The sequence below is a fragment of the Eptesicus fuscus genome, chromosome 13 (genome assembly GCF_027574615.1).
Source record: "Eptesicus fuscus isolate TK198812 chromosome 13, DD_ASM_mEF_20220401, whole genome shotgun sequence".
NCBI classification, from domain to species: domain Eukaryota; kingdom Metazoa; phylum Chordata; class Mammalia; order Chiroptera; family Vespertilionidae; genus Eptesicus; species Eptesicus fuscus.
Genome location: NC_072485.1, coordinates 56,867,649 through 56,884,260, shown reverse-complemented (window position 1 = coordinate 56,884,260; position 16,612 = coordinate 56,867,649). Strand labels below are relative to the sequence as shown.

The 16,612-nt window shown below is 40.7% G+C and overlaps 1 protein-coding gene across 3 annotated transcripts in view; it reads right to left on the bottom strand.

Annotated features, from left to right (window-relative positions):
• Positions 1-16,612, bottom strand: part of NELL1 (neural EGFL like 1) — a 689,563-nt gene that overhangs the window by 256,442 nt on the left and 416,509 nt on the right. For all 3 annotated transcript variants that reach the window (XM_008148966.3, XM_008148967.3, XM_054725521.1), the window contains one exon: positions 12,140-12,262. In XM_008148966.3, the coding sequence (XP_008147188.2) occupies positions 12,140-12,262 (123 nt within the window). The remainder of the gene's footprint in view (positions 1-12,139; positions 12,263-16,612) is intronic.

Genomic DNA, 16,612 nt, shown 5'->3' with positions numbered 1-16,612 from the left:
GATGGGTCAAACATAAGAATCTATTGCTTTGGACCAGGGATCCTCAAACTTTTTAAACAGGGGGCCAGTTCACTGTCCCTCAGACAGTTGGAGGGCCAGACTATAGTTAAAAAAAAAAAAAACTATGAACAAATTCCTAAGCACACTGCACATATCTTATTCTGAAGTAAAAAAACAAAACTGCAAAAACACCCGCATGTGGCCCGCGGGCCGTAGTTTGAGGACGCCTGCTTTGGACACACTGGAGGTTTGGAGCTTGTCTATTATAGCAGCTATTGGTGTTTCCTTACCTTACACAAGAAGCTTCTACATGTTAGCCATTTTGCCCTACGATTTTCCCATTTAGGAGCTGAGGGTGAAAAGAAATTTGAAAATGGCATTATGTCTATTAACAAATGAGGCAATGGCTGACAAGAATAGATCCCATGACTGGTTCATTATCAAAGGACAAGGTGTAACCCAGATGTCCTGGCAAATAGCATCTAAAAAGAAATCAGATTAGGCAAGAGCAATTGAAACGAACACGGAATTCAATTTGTGGTCATGTTGGAAGACATCTGTATTTTATGGACTAAGCTTTGAGCAACTGTCAACAGAGCTGAGGCACTGTCATGAGCATCTCTGACTTTTTTTTCCAAATATTTTTTTTATTGATTTCAGAGAGGAAGGGAGAGGAAGAGAGAGATAGAAATATCAATGATGAGAAAGAATCATTGACCAGCTGCCTCCTGCATGCTCGCTCCTGGGGATTGAGCCTGCAACCTGGGCATGTGCCCTTGACTGGAATTGAACCTGGGACCCTTCAGTCCACAGGCCTTATCCACTGAGCCAAATGCAGTGATGGCAAACCTATGACACGCGTGTCAGCATTTCTGATGACACGCAGCCGCTGGGGCGGCCGCATGCCGAGGATGAAACATTTGCTGCTCCTGAGGATGAAACATTTGCGAAATAATGTTTTTTCCTCAAAGTGACACACTACCCGAGTTATGCTCAGTTTTTTGGCGAAGTTTGACAACCAAGCTCAAAAGGTTGCCCATCACTGAGCTAGGGTGCATCTCTGACTTTATACAACAGAGGAGCATTCATGAGGCTGAAATGAAGAAACCAATCATCGTGTAGGGGATAGGATGAGGCATAAAGGCGAAAGGAAAGTGCAAACCACAACCCATTCTACTGGTCAGTACTAGTTAAGCATTCCACCAATATCCTATTAAGGAAGGGTTGTAGTTAGCACTACCCCAAATTATGTGGACATTTGAACATTATTTGTAAATGTTTTTCAATTTATCCTTTGTATCCTTAGAGTCAAGAGAAGCCTCTATTAAGAAGTATCTAGGTCAACCCAGCCAGTGTGACTCAGTGATGAGCATTGACCCATGAATCAGGAGGTCATGGTTCAGATCAGATTTGATTCCTGGTCAGGGCACATGCCCAAGTTATGGGCTCAATCCCTAGTAGAGGGTGTACAGGAGGCAGCGGATCAATGATTCTCTCTCATCATCATCTCTCTCTCTCTCTCTCTCTCTCTCTCTCTCTCTCTCTCTCTCTCTCTCTCTTTCTCCCTCCCTCCCTCTCCATCCCTCCCTCCCTCTATCTCTCTCTCTCTCTGAAATCAATTAAAAAACACATATTTAATAAAAAAAGAGGTTTTTGGGCCAGGCAAAGGCTGCAACAGTGCTTGACCTAGGCTCCTGACTGCTTAGCTCTCACAGAACAATAGACATTAAGAGGGACCAGATCTATTGAAGCCAACCTTGCCTTAAAATACGGCACCCAACTAGGTACTATAGCTTCTTTGTTTTTTGTTCTACATAAGGTGAATGTGCTTTGCACAGATTCTGAGCTACTACTATGGGCATGTCAAGTATAGGTGGCACCATTCTAGAATAGTACCGGTTGTTAAATACTTTGAATTATTTTGTGAATTATTGCTCCCCAAACAGACCATAATCCGACAGGTAGCCTAGAGATTGCCTATGACATGTTTCAATAATGTTGCCTCAAGAAAGTCTCCTAGTCCATTGAGAATTGTTACTTAGGAAGGAAATACAGTCTTAAATTGATTGCTCAACAGAAAGTCGATGTTCAGTAGCCTGTTTTAAAATAAAATTGACTGATATATATTTATTTGGCTCTGTTAATCTCATGAGTCATCTCAGATGTGACAATTATGGATAACAAACATCTATGTATCTCATCAAAGTGCAACCTCAAAATGCACTCAGAAGAATCAGCACTTGTCTAAGTGTCAGAACTCCACACCCTCTGACATACAGACTGGTTTAACATGTTTTCCTCAAACCCCGAGGGACATCATTACTGTCCACTGGGTTGCAAACGTTAAAAGGTAAGCACTGGCTCTGGTAAGTGATGGAAAGTGCTTTAAGTGCATCCAAGAGGCTCTTCTGTGCCCAGTAGAAATGCACTTTAAGGAGAAGAATATTAGTGGCCAGGATGAGACTATCTCAAGGTCAGACTTGTTAAGCCAAAATAACACAACTGATACATTGTGTCCAAAGCTACACAAGTTGCCTTGCCTTGCAGTCTTGTGGCACTGTTGCTGGTTTTAAGGCTGCAATATAGCTCCTGTATTTGCCTGCACATCTTTGACAAACTGATAAACATAATGTCTCTTGATAATGCAGACTAGACAATCAGTTTCACTTTCTTGTTTCAGTCACATTTTTTCAAAGAAAGCATCATTAAAATTTAAGCATAATAATCTTCCCTTGGCACAGATAACCTTCCTTCTCTTAAAATTAAATCAGCATTATAAAGTGCCCCCACCCCTTTTGGCAGTATAACAAATACACCCATGTTTAAATTCAGTGACAGGTAAATATTTGTAGGACAATGAGTTTGCACAAAGGTTTGAAGTTATTTAAATACTGCTGAATCAATACACAAATACTCATGGTAATATTACTACCCATCTACTTTTACTATTACTGGTAATGGTGCATCTATAATAGGCAAACATTTCTGGAGCTGGAGGAGTGGGCTGTGAGAGTCCTTATCTGCCCCAGCCCTTCAGAGAAAATGGTAGTGGAATGATGGTTTTAAGTTTCTTCGTTTCTGTACCTAAGTCATAGCTTTTCCCTTTACGAAGAGGAGGGTTGGTTTGCAAGTCTGAGGAAAATTGGTACACATATGTTAGAGACCATGGCTCAAGCATGGTACCAGCCGTCTCTTCTCTCAGACATCCTGCACTCAGGCACAGTGAGATCCCCAGAGTTTCCCATCCCTATGCCAACACCACAGCTACTCAGGGCTTCTGGGCAGCATGGGAAGGCAGAAAGGGCGGCTCCAGCCAGAACGAAGGCGGTGCCAGCAGCCAGGGGAAGGAAGGCCCATTCTTGCACGAATCTTCGTGCATCGGGCCTCTAGTAAAATAAATATATGTTCTACGCACAACAGATAATGTCTTTGAACTTAAGTAGCAGGCCCATTAATGTTTTCATAAAACATTAAAATAGAAATGATACCAGCATTTACTTTACAATTTTAAGTTCTCTTTGATTTTCTGAACGGTGGCGCAGTAGCAATTAATACATCAAGCCACAAGAGCAGAGTTGTTCTGTGTCAGAGCAACGGGCCAGTTCTTTTTTGGCATTAATATCTGTTTACTGAGCACCCAGGAAGCACAAGGTCTCATGTCAGTGGAAAAGGCTGATGTATAAACAGCAAAGTTTAATGAGGCATAATGCTTTAAATACTATCATCAGAATTGGGAGGAGAAAATTTATTCTGAGCAGATCAGGGAAAAAGTAGGATTTGAGCTGGACTAAGAGGGATGAACAGAATTTCAATTAGAAGAAGAGAAGCACGGAAAAAGGTGATCCTGTATATTAAATTATCCCCAGTAAAGGGAAGGGGACTTGAGATGACCTGGGCTGGCCTATTAGGAGAACAGTTAGCTCACTCTCCAGAGTGACTGGTGAGGTATTGGGGACAGATGACATTGTAAGATAAGAGGCTGCAAATATTCAGATGGGGCCAAGTTGTTGCAGGGTCTTGAATGCTAAAGAGTTTGTGTTTTATTCAGTAGGAAACGGCTTTTCCAGTAGAAAATTGTGTCATCATTCTGCAGCCCACTCCTCAGGTCTACATATATGTAAGCATGGCATTATGGTTCTGCATATTCTGAACAAACCATTTCTTGCCATTATATGTTAACATTTGTATCCCTGTGTTAAGAACACTTTCTAACAACTGTTTGAACTGACCTAAAAAGTGTTTTGTCATCCACACCCAGAGTCCTGTCTTTATGTTTATTATTTTTGTGTAGTTAAATCATCTAATAACAGTAAAAAATTGTATAAAGTTACATCTCTTACTGTCATCTGACCTGGTCTAATTATTTCAATATGATCCTGAAAAAAATCTTAAACACTACCAGAGGGACACCCTTCCACATCATCTTCTACAGGTGGGAAATTTTAAGCGGCTCTAATTGCGAAAGGGTAGTCCACATTTGTTGCAAAGATTTTTTTCTATTAACAGAGTCTAATCCTGAGCTACCTTTAATCAACCTTCTTTCTAACTTTATAAATGAATTGGTGTAAAGTAGAGCTTCAGATCCTTCCTCTAAATGTTATAAAATTGCTCTACAACCAGAGGTGCACTCTTAGAAATACACACACAACCCTTGTCCATTTATCACTATGAATGTTTTTACAAAGGGCCTGCTCAAAATGGGTCGAGCCATACTATAACATCAGTCTACCTTGCCTCCCACCATTCTCTGTAACATTTTGTCTCTAAACCTAAAGGCAGAGTTTTAGATGGAACTTTCCTCATTACATTAACCGCGTTTGGAAACTACATCTAGAGTGCTGTAAGTATTTTTGCCAAAGGCTCTCTATTCCCCTTGCTATTTGCTTTAAAATCTTCAAATATCATATTCTCTGATTCACAGCCCAGCAGTTTATCAATTTTATTATCATCAGTGATGTCTTATTAAAACAACTTACCTTTCTACTCTCCCTTTCTCCCTCCTATGTTGCCTGTGAGTCTCTGGAAGCATCTTTGTGCATGTGAGACACCTATATTACTTATTTAATTCAGGATTTCATTTCCATCTTTAACATGAGCCATTGCATGTGATATAATCTTTCTGTTTATATTATATAAACCTCCTCTCACCTTCTGTTCCTGACTATCTGTGTCTTTCTTGAACAATTTTCCCAGCATCCCATCAAACAGAAACTCCTAGGAAGCAGTGTGTCTACAGGTGCACCTCAATGTCAGCCAGCATATAATGAATGACTTCAAAGCACTGAGGGATTCGGAAGTGCCTTAGAATGAGCATTCACCTATGATGCAGGAACTTCAACAGCGAACTTCCCTTTATGAAGAGGAGGGTTGGTTTGCAAGTCTGAGGAAAATTGGTACACGTGTGTCAGAGACCATCAAGCATGGTACAAGCCGCCTCTTCTCTCAGACCTCCTGCACTCAGGCACAGTGCGATCCCCAGAGGTTCCCATCCCTGTGCCAACACCCCAGCTGCTCGGGGTGTAAGAAATGAAGGCAGCATTATTTTCTTTGAAAGCCAGTCATCCATTAGCAATGCAGACTCCACATTAAAGTCCGTTTGCACAGCTATGGTGCATTTGGGAGCTGTGTTTTCTTCAGTCTGGGTGGGGGTAAGGCTTGAGGGGCCTAAGTACTTCTGTGTCCCAGGCAGACTTTTCCTTTATGTAAAATCTTCCAGATAAACTGTGCATGTTCTATTAGAAAGGAATCTTGATGTGTTCACTCATCAGAAAACTGTTGAGCATATATAACATCTTTAGTTTTTTTGCTAACTGTTGGCTACACAAAGACACATAGCCTTGGCCTGCAGGAAACAGACAAGTAAACAGCCAAGGACAACAGGGGATGATAGTTACTGTAGTGTTGTTTGGAAGGTGTCTGATGCTCAGAGAAGGGAGGCTCACCCAGGCTGAGATCAGGGAGGGCTTCCAGGAGTTGGAAGGGAAAGAAAAATGAAACTACATGGACATAAACTGTAAAATCATTAAAGAGCCCCCTCAATGTGGTTTGAAAGTAAAACATTGGTCAAAGGGAAGTTGAATTAATCTACTTCTCTAGAAAACAGGAAGGTGAGGGGACAGGAGGAGTGTGATACCACCTGCTGTCTCTGTAAATGCTGGAGTATGTTGGGCAAGGGCATCACGTAGCTTTGCAATAGTCTCTGGAATGACTCTTCCGGCAAATGGCTACTCAGATGATGAGCCAATAACACCCCCAGCTGACTCCTTGGCTGTGATTTCCCACTTAAATAATTCTGAATTTTAAAAAATGGGGTCCCTGCAAATATTTTATTTAAGAAATAAGATGAATCTAGACAAAAACAGAAGTTGTTAGCAGAGATGGGGAGGAGGTGTTCCCATTTATCTGATTTCCCAAACAGCAATTTCCCCTTGGCCTCTTGGCCTACCCTCTCACTCTCCCCTGACTGACTGTGAGCTGTAGAGAAGGACTGCACATGGGTAACCCTGCTCTTTCCTCACTTGTGCTGAGGGACCAGGCGGCCCTAAAGTGTGCAGAGGAAGCCCCATGTGCACATGCTCCCTGGGTTGCCTTGGACACCTGTGACTGGCTGCAGGAGCTTAGTTTGGGGATTCAATATTATGAATACTATTGTCATGTACATAAGTCGCATTCTTGGGCATGATCTTTATCAGTATTGATCAGTATTGATATCGATGTTTTGCTCTCCACTTGCTTGATTTGTTTCTCTGTTCAAGATGCAGGCGGGAAAAACAAGGGTATCATTTGTAGGCACTACTCAAACCAGGAAAGCTATCATAATAAATGACTATATTGGTCCATAAGATATTAATCACCTCAGGTACCCTGAGAAGGCCAAGTTTCTGAACCTATAAAACAAGGGTCTGATCTTCAACCACATGAAAGGATAATCATAAAGCCAGTCTGTAATGAGAAAGAACTGTGACGCCAATCCTCAGAGAAGCAGAAAGGAGGCAGAGGAGAGCACCACTAGCAGCACCCCAGCTCCTGCAGTCATCAGCTTCGAAGCCCCCCACTTTTTGCCTATAACACCTAGAAAACTCACTAAGACAGCCAACTTCACAAGCACACAAACAGTATCTGACATATGGGGATTGATGCTCTGTGGTCACCATCTTAAAGTTCTCAGTCATTTCATCTTTGAATTTGTGTTTTGTAACAGATGGCCCATGGGACAATGGAGCACATGATTGGGGTTTAGAGCCTGAGCTCATGTGTAGCCCCAACTCCCAACGTCTCCCTGTCTCTCTAGGATGGGTTTTCAGCTCTCCATTTCCGACCCCTGGGCCCCCAGATCTCTTACAGCCTCTCCCTCCCCGTCCAGCAACAACTGCTTTACTCTATCCCCAGCAGAGTCCTGTGTACAGACACACGAAGGGTCAGTTTGGGTATGCACTCTTGCTCTGGATGTTTCCAGGTGGAGCATGGCTATGCCATACCTGCTCCTAGCTGGCAGCACTTGGGTGCATTCTGTGGGAGATGAGGGAACTGGTAAGGAGGCTACAGTCCTCTGGCGTTGTCCATCTGCTGTGGACTAAGGGTGGAAGGAAATCTACAGAACTGGCTTCCCTGCCCCAGCCAGGTCAGAGCGCATTGGTCAGGGCACAGAAGCCCCGGAGTCAATGGGGGACGAGCCTGAAGCTCCTGTGATGGTCTGTGCTCAACCCAAAACTATCCTCGTGGCCAAGGTAGAGACATTAAATATCAAATAAAAACACCACGATAGGTTGAGAAAGAGACCACAGAAGAATGAGAAAAGCATTATATTTTATTATGTTTAAACAGCAGAATTTTCCTACTCCTTGAACAAGGACCCCACTTTCATTTTACTCTGGGCTCCACTCCTACCGGTACATTTCTTCGACTTGAAACCAAAGGAGACCTAACTGACACCAAATATGCCTTTCACGTGGCTCTATAGTAGAAGTAATTCTATATAAGCCTCTTTCCCTGAGATAATCACGTTGTATATTGTTTTATTGAGTTGAAAGCCCTTGTTCAAATCCTTTTCCTACCCTAAATGGCAAAATCTCCAGTGGCCCTATCGTCAGTTGTTTTTTGCTCTTTGTGTGCCTAAAATCAGTCTCCTGATACAGAATTCCCACTCACCGTATGTTTATAAGCCACATGTCAATCTTACCAGTCATTATCAGTTTTCAAGGGTCATCATATCCAGCCGCAATGACAGACAGGAGCACAGGCTTAGCCTATCAGCGACTTATGGACGACTGCCTAGTTAGAGCCCACCTTCGGTTCCAGGCAATCTGAGGACTGGGGAAACAGATCAACACTTCCACAGACAGCCCCAACCTTCACGTCGGGTTGTGTAAATCTAATTTGAAACAGTTTGTACATGTTTTCCCTACTTAACCCCAAATACTAGTATTTAGCAGCAGCTACTGCCTATTTTCAAAAGTACTTTAGTCTGTTTACAAAAATGTCCACAAAAATATTTTTAATTATAGATTATCATTGCACTCTCTCTTCCCTTTTTATTTTCTTTACAGTCTCTAGTTAATATCGAGAGAGAGAGAGAGAGAGAGAGAGAGAGAGAGAGAGAGAGAGAGAGAGAGAGAGAGAGAGAAATGGTGAACAGCCAGGGAGGAAAAGGAAGTGAAAGCATAAATGAAAAAAGAGTAGGAAAGAGGAAATAATGATGAAAGAAAAGAAAAAGGAAGGGAGGGAGAGGAGGGAAGAAACCAAAAGCAGTCACACTAACTGAGTTAAATCAGATTCAACTATGGCTTATTCAAGTTTCACCTGTGAAACAGACTAATGCTAGCAGCCTGCCAGGGATACAGTGGGAGCTGAATGAGATGACGCACGTGAACACACCCAGCAAGGTGTCTGGCACGTACATACTTGTGACTGTTGTTGAAGCTGAAATGGCATTTTCCATCCTTGTAAAAAGTCAAAAACTCCTAACATGGGCATCAGTCACTAGGAAAGCCCATTGGAGAGAATTCACACCAATTAGTATTTTTGAGAAACCGCTGCCTTGTGTTTTGGTTGTTGATAGAAGTGTAAACAGGTAGTTAATTCCATGAACAATATCATATCTAGAAAAGCTCTTACACATTGCCAAAAAAAAAAAAAAAAAAAAAAAGAATTAGTTCAAATTGTCTGGTGATCCTTATCCACTGCCTCTGTAAATGTTTCAGTTACAGGTGGGAAAGTTACCTATAAAATGCCTGCCCTGAAACCAAGAGACAAATTTGGGTACAAGTACATCTCAGAGATATTGCAGGCTAGGTTCCAGACCACCGTAATAAAGCAAGTATCAATAAAGTGAGCATGGCAATAAAGTGAGTATTGCAATAAACCATCTCAATCATTTTGGGGATGGAGGGTCTTTCCTTCTGTTTTTTAAAAATGCAACATCTGTGATGCGCGATAAAGGGCAGTGCAATAAAATGAGGTCTGACTGTACTTCAGTCAGAAGGCTGCGCTTCAAGCAGCTCATGAGCTGCCTCCTCCTTCTTCATCATCTTTGCACCACTAATAATGCTGCCTTCATTTCTTACAGCATTTGATAGTTTAAAACTCTCCCATACATACTCCTTTAATAAGGCTTTGCAATAGCATTGTTGGATAAACACAGAAGGTGGTACTAACCTGATTTTGCTATGTAAAAATATAGAATTTGCAACTCACCAGTGATAAAATCAGGTCTAAACCTCAACTCTCCAAACTGTTTGTCTAATTCTTCAACTACACTGCACTGCCTCCCCAAGCAACATTTATAAAACACAAGATTCTCCCACCTTACTGAGGTCAACACAATGAACCATGAAAATCACTTCAAGAAAATTATTTGTCCTATTTCATAACTTTCAAGAAAAGATGTATTTCTAGACACCAGAAACATTATTTGAACACATATTTTTTCCCACAGTTGGACTTTCAAATTCCACAAAGGTGAAGTGACCACTTATCACAATGCTGTGAGAGGACATAGCAAACACAAACTCACTGCACCAACGCAATTAATATTATTTGACAAGGTAACATAATCCTGAGACAAAAGCATTAAAATCAAATCCCTGCGTTGTTCCCTCCTCAGATTTACAGCTTGAGTGTGCAGGTACTAGCAATGGGCTTGGTAATCCAGGGAACTCTATTAATGTTTATGTGTTTTGTTTTGCTTTGAAAATAGCTTCAGCCTTTTCCTAAAAGCTGAGCACTGGTTTCTTTATTTGCCTCATGGAACTGAAAAAAAAACAACAACACACATATTACATGTATAAATTCCCATTGTAAGAGATGCAAACAATATTGAATACATAGCAATAAGTGAATTCTATTTCACACACACACACACACACACACACACACACCTGAGGAAGACGGTGAACAATTTGCATGTTTCTAGTGCCTATGCATTTGCATAAATATGTGTTCAGACATTTTAAAATAATGAATTAGATATGTGAGAATGCTATATGTATTGTCCTGTAACTTGATTTTATTTGCTTTTTTCTTTTCTTTTCTTTTTTCTCCAAAATATGTCTTGGAGTTCTCTCAGTATATATGTATATGTGTGTGCATATATATATATGCACATGTGTGTATTTTACATGTGTGTGTGCATACATACAGTTAGAATTTCTAACCACTCTATCCTATTCCATAATACACCAAATAGACTAAATCATTCCATTACTGATGAGTATTTTAGCAGTTTCTGGTTTTTGATGAATACAAATGCCACAAAAACATCACTGTGTCTGCATGTCATGAGCATGTGCTTTTTTTAGAACACATTTCAACAGGTAAAACCAAGGGAATCAAGAGAATCCCTACATCACTCTTCAGATTTATAAATAGATAGGTTTTGTCAAATTACCATTAGAAAGATTAACCAATTTAAAATCTGTTATGTATGAGGCTATTTACCCCAAGCTCATCAATAAAATGAAATCAATCTTTTCAAACTATCCCCTCACCTAATTATGAATATGGTGAAGTAAGTCATTATTTCTCTCTCATCATCAGGATGTCATCTCTATAGAGGATAATGTGCTGTGTGTCCTTGGTGCAAGGTACTTAAACTTTCTGTGTCTCAGTTTTGTCACCTCTAAAATGAGGGTAAAATAATACCTAATTCAAAAGATCATTTTTCTGTTTGTTTGGGGTGTGGTGTGGGGTGGGGCTGTACATTTTGCCTCTTCCAATGTGATTGTGTCTCCTTCCCCTTTGCTTGATTCAGTCACTTAACACTTATTTAAGGAGCACCTACAATATGCCAGGCACCCTTCCAGTTGCTGGGGACAGAGCAGGGAGACAAGACCAAGTGGTCATTCTTGTGGAGCTGACATCCCAATGGGGAGACAGACAATGCATAAGCATGTAGATGTGCAATATTCTATCAGGTTGTGTCAGCAAAGAAAAAATGAAGTAGGGCACAGAACTAAGAGGTAATAGGGGTGTCATTTTAAACAGAATGGTCAAAGAAAGCTCCTGTAATGAGTGATACTGAAAGAAATGAGCCTGGGGGCTGAGGGGACAAAAAAGCAAAGTCCTGGGACAGGAATGTGATTAGCATTTTCCAAGAATAACATGGTCATGAGAAAGGAGTGAGGGTGAGAGAAAAGAGAGAGGCTGAGAGGACCCAGGGACCCGATGCTGAACCAAAGGGAGGAGTTTGTATTTTATGCTAAATGCAAATGGGAGCAAGGGCACTGACCTCTGAATCTGCTGGCTGCTATAAACACAGGGAACAGCTGAAATTTTAGGCTTCTTCCCCAAATAGATGCCTCAAGTGTGACCATGAGCAGTGCCCACTTGCTCTCTGAGCAAAGCCTCACAGGGAATAGAGGCAATCAGAGCATCCTTCACCAGCTCAGGCCCAGAGGTAAAGCTGAACAGCCATCCAATTGTGGGACCATGCCCCTGACCTGCACGGACACCTTTTTCATTCAACCTGAAAGGTACACTCAAGGCATGTCTCCTCTCCTCTGATGCCCAGTGCCCCCGCCAGCTGACCAACCAGGAGCAGGAACCCTGACTATGCCAGAGTGTTGAAAGCATTCTGCACATGAGTACCGAGAGCCCAGGTAGGGTGGTAGCTCACAGCGTACCCCCAGGGCAGAAAGCCTACCTCTGCAGATGGTCCCGTTCCCCACATAGCCGGGTTTGCAGGTGCAGCTGTGTCCTCGGACAGTGTTGGTGCAGATGGCATTCTCATCACAGTTGTGCTGCCCACTGCCACATTCATCGTGCTCTGTACACAGAGGTGGGGGGGGGGAAGAAAGACACCTTTATTTAAATTGGAATCACTGATGTTGAAAAATTAGTTGGAACTCCCCAAATAGGAATGAGAGTGACTACAGTCCATGTACTGGGACGTTACTGCGTACAATCAGGTTTCTCTGCCTAATGTGGCTGAAATCTCAATGACTCTAAAAGATGATGTTATTCTCCCCACTTTGCAGGGAAAGGGAGTGAGTGTCAGAGAAGTCAAGCGACTTATGCAAATCACAGGATTGATGTGTGCTTCTCTAAGAACATTGCTTCTTCCACGTTCTGTGAAGGTTTCTGCAAAGGCTTCAAGGCAGTAGTGCTCAACAGGGGGCCATTTGGAATCCTCTTTACCCCTTGAAACATTTGACGATGTCTGGAAATGTTTTTTGATTATCATTATTTGGGATAAAGGATGCCATAAAACCTAGCGGACAGAGGCCAGGGATGCTGCTAAACATCTTCCAATGCGCAGGAAAGCCTACCACAACTAAGAACTCATTAGTGTAAAATGTCAGTGGTGCCACAGATGGGAAACCTTTCCTCCAAGGTTAGAAAAAGACACAATCCTACATGAGAGCTTCTATGGCTTCTTTCAAACAAAGAGTATGAGATTGGAAAGGAAGACAGTTACATAGCCAGGCAAAGGAACATTGACCAAGTCCTTACCACAGATTAGCACTGGTCACAGGGAATGTTGTGCTCTGAGTAGAAAAGCAATTTACTCACAAGACTCTCTCTCTAAGGGCTTTCAGCGGTTTAATTTTCCATAGAACCCATTTACATAGGGTTCAGAATTTAATCTCTGGTTTAAATGTGTAGTACTATGATTATATACAGGGTGGGGCAAAAGCAAGTTTATAGTTGTTTATATAGAAAAATTACAATATTTAATAAATAATAATACAAGAATAAACTGTGTTTCACATACTCACAACTGCAAACCTACTTTTGCCCCACCCATATATTCAAACAGTGGTGACATCCTTAAACCACAAGATGTGTGTATGGGGGGGAAGATCTAACGGTACACCATGGACTAAAAGATTCCAAGTAAGAAATCAAGATTTCACAGACAACTATACTTTCTGCTCATAATAAGGAAGTTTAAAGCCATCTAAATGATTACTTTGGAAATAAATAAATAAATAATACAGGAAAGACTATGTCCTTTAATCCCTTTAACATCTGCTAGTATAACATTCTAGAAATTTTAAGAAGAAAAATCAAGTAGGGTTATTAAATCATAAAACGTTCTAAAGTAAGTGTAGAAGTCCCAGGTTAAAACCCCAATAAAACAACACTAATTGAATAAAAATTAAAATTCAATACAATTTGTTAACTATCGTGTCCTGTTCGATCGATGTAGAATACAACTGAAATATCATTTATCTTCATTAATTTTCATTCTAAATTTCATAACAGAGACCCAGAAATGAGCTGTTTCAGTCATGCAATTAAACTAAAAGCACGCACATTTGACTGGATTTAACAACTTGGATTTTTCCAAAGGAAAGCCTTCTTTAGGCCTCAAGACCAACCCAAACTGTCAGTGAGAAACGTGCACAGGTTAGCAAGCACTGGGAAGGAAGGAGATTTATGAGCACACACTTCTAGTCTGTGCTACAGACATTTCCAGCACACTCCCAAAATAGCATAACCCTGTGGAAGTCTGACCAAATTTACAGACCTATCAAGCACCTGGTATGGGCAGCTGCAATACCAGATGGTTTTAGGAACCAAAAAAAAAAAAAAGATTTAAGAATACAGAGTTTGACTCCAAGATCTTTCCCACCTCCTATTTAAATTCACTTAATAAATAATTACTAGTGTCTGTACCAGGAACACAAATTGAGTAGATATGATCTCGGCTCACGTGAACATTTTAATAGGGGCCACCAGACGGCCATATGTAACACAAGGGAAGAGAGATAAGAGTTATAAGTGGGTGACCTTACATTTTATCATACAAACAAAACATATTTCAGAGTCAAAGGGGGTTCTGCTAATAAGTATACTGGGATAATAGGCACATAACTCAGGATGACCCAAGCAAACCTGTAAGTGTGGTCACGCCAGATAAGAACAAAGATGGACAAAGAATTCATTACAGGAAATTTCTACGAATAAGGAGAAAAGCCTTCTTGTAAAACATAGTACTTGAACTAGTCTTTAAAAAATGGTCGTGATTTTATTACCCAGAATTGTCCAAGAAGGGCACTCCAAAGAAAAGAACAGTGTGAAGAAAGGTATTGTTCTATGCAACATTCCAAAAGCTTGGTCCCTCCTTTCCAACCTGGTCTTTTATCCAGCATTGTTGAGGCATAACTGACAAATAAAATTCTAAGATATTTAAAGCGTACGGTGTGATGATTTGATATATTATACAGTGTGAAAGGATCCTCTACCCATTGAGTTAATTAACAGATCTTCTGTTCCTGGTCTTATATCCTCATATCATTAAAGCAAACCCTCTTCTCTAATGAGGAGGCCCCATTTTGTCCTGAAAATGTCTGAGTTCATTTCTATTTTGTCATGGTGTTTCCCTGACTCAAAATATTATCTCCCAGTGTACATGGAAAACCTGTGTCCCTGCCTGGCTTCACACACCATTCCACACCCACACTCTTGCCATGAAGCTTTCTTCACCTGCTCCTCAAACCACATGAATTTTACCCATCTTGAAACTTCTATTACATTTAATATATTTACCTCTTTGGAGGCAATCACAGAACAATATATAGTGATACGAGTTTTATCATTAATGTCTTATTAAGTAATTAACTTTAAAGAGAGGAATTATACATTTTTATACCCTAACATTTTCTACAGCCATTACTACTTTACGTAATTAATGATGTTGAGCCCAAAGAAAGCCAAGCATTGAGCGAAACATTGTACATACATCTCTGAATTATCCCAACAATCATATGAAGTTATGTTTGCTCATTTTACAATGAAGTAACTGAGACAAGAAGACATTAAATAACCTTCCTAAAATCACAAAATTAGTAAGTAGGGTGGCTTGGATTTGTGAATCTAGACACCAGGGGTGACCTCCACATTACTGAGCAGTTGGAAGCAATTTGGGTGTGGTTGAAGCTAAGCCAAGACACAAGGGAATGATTCCATGATGCCAAAAATGAAGACTGTGTGTGTTTTATTTCTATACTGCCCCCAAATACCTACTTAAGATGTGACCTATCCCCAAAGGGCACTTACTAGCTACCTGAACTTGACTCAGCCAATCTATATCTTAGTTTCCTGATATATACAAGTGTGCATAATAATAGAACTTATCTCCTGGAATCTATATCTTAGTTTCCTGATATATACAAGTGTGCATAATAATAGAACTTATCTCCTGGGATGGTTGTGAGGATTAAATTACTACTGCAGGTAAAATACTTACCACAGCACATCACAACTAGTAAATGCTCCATAAGTATAAGCTATGTTACTGTCATTATTGCTATTGCCATTACTACCACTAGTAGTACCACTTCTATACCACTAGTACTACTATTTCTATTACTACTGCAATTACTTGTGAAGAGACTTCATTGTTGGATGGTGGTAAAAACTGGTTAAGAAAACTTTCTCTATCCTTTAAGGCTGATAGTTCAGGCAGAAAGGCTGTGAATAGATATGCTTTTGAAGACAATTAAATTAGAATACCTCTGAAGATCCAAGGAAGTTATTTGCTTAGATTCAATTACGGTCCCCAAGAAACAAGACTATGGATTGGGGAGGTGAAAGATGTATGCTTAAGATTGTTGATGTGTGACCCGAGTTTGGAGTGTCAAACCTCTCAGGACAAAGGGTAATGATGATAATAATTACTGTTATGCTGGCTAATATTTATTGAGCGCTCATGAAACGCTGCCATTGTCACATAGTTCCTTGCTCCTTTCTCTTTTCTCTTTTACAGGGTAGCTCAGAAGGACTCTAAGTAATCCACCTCTGTAACATTGCAATCAATTGCAATCAATAGCCATTGTCAATTAACACATCGTTTTCCTTAGAAAACTAATCAGGACCCACACAAGCTACTGAAACAATCAATGAAGCTATCTATGGCTGCAAATGCCTCATGTGTATGGTCTGGCTGGTGTGTAGCTTTACTTCGTTCAAGGAAATCTCTTGTATTTTACAAACATTACAATAACCTCATTGGGATATGCCAAGCTGGTCTTATCAGTCACATTTTACAGACGGAGAAATTGGAATTTGGAGCACATTAGAGGCTTTTCTTATAAGTACATAGGTAATAAGCTTTACATCTGGAACTCAAACTCCCATCTTCTCATTCCTTCTCCTGCATTCTTTCCAA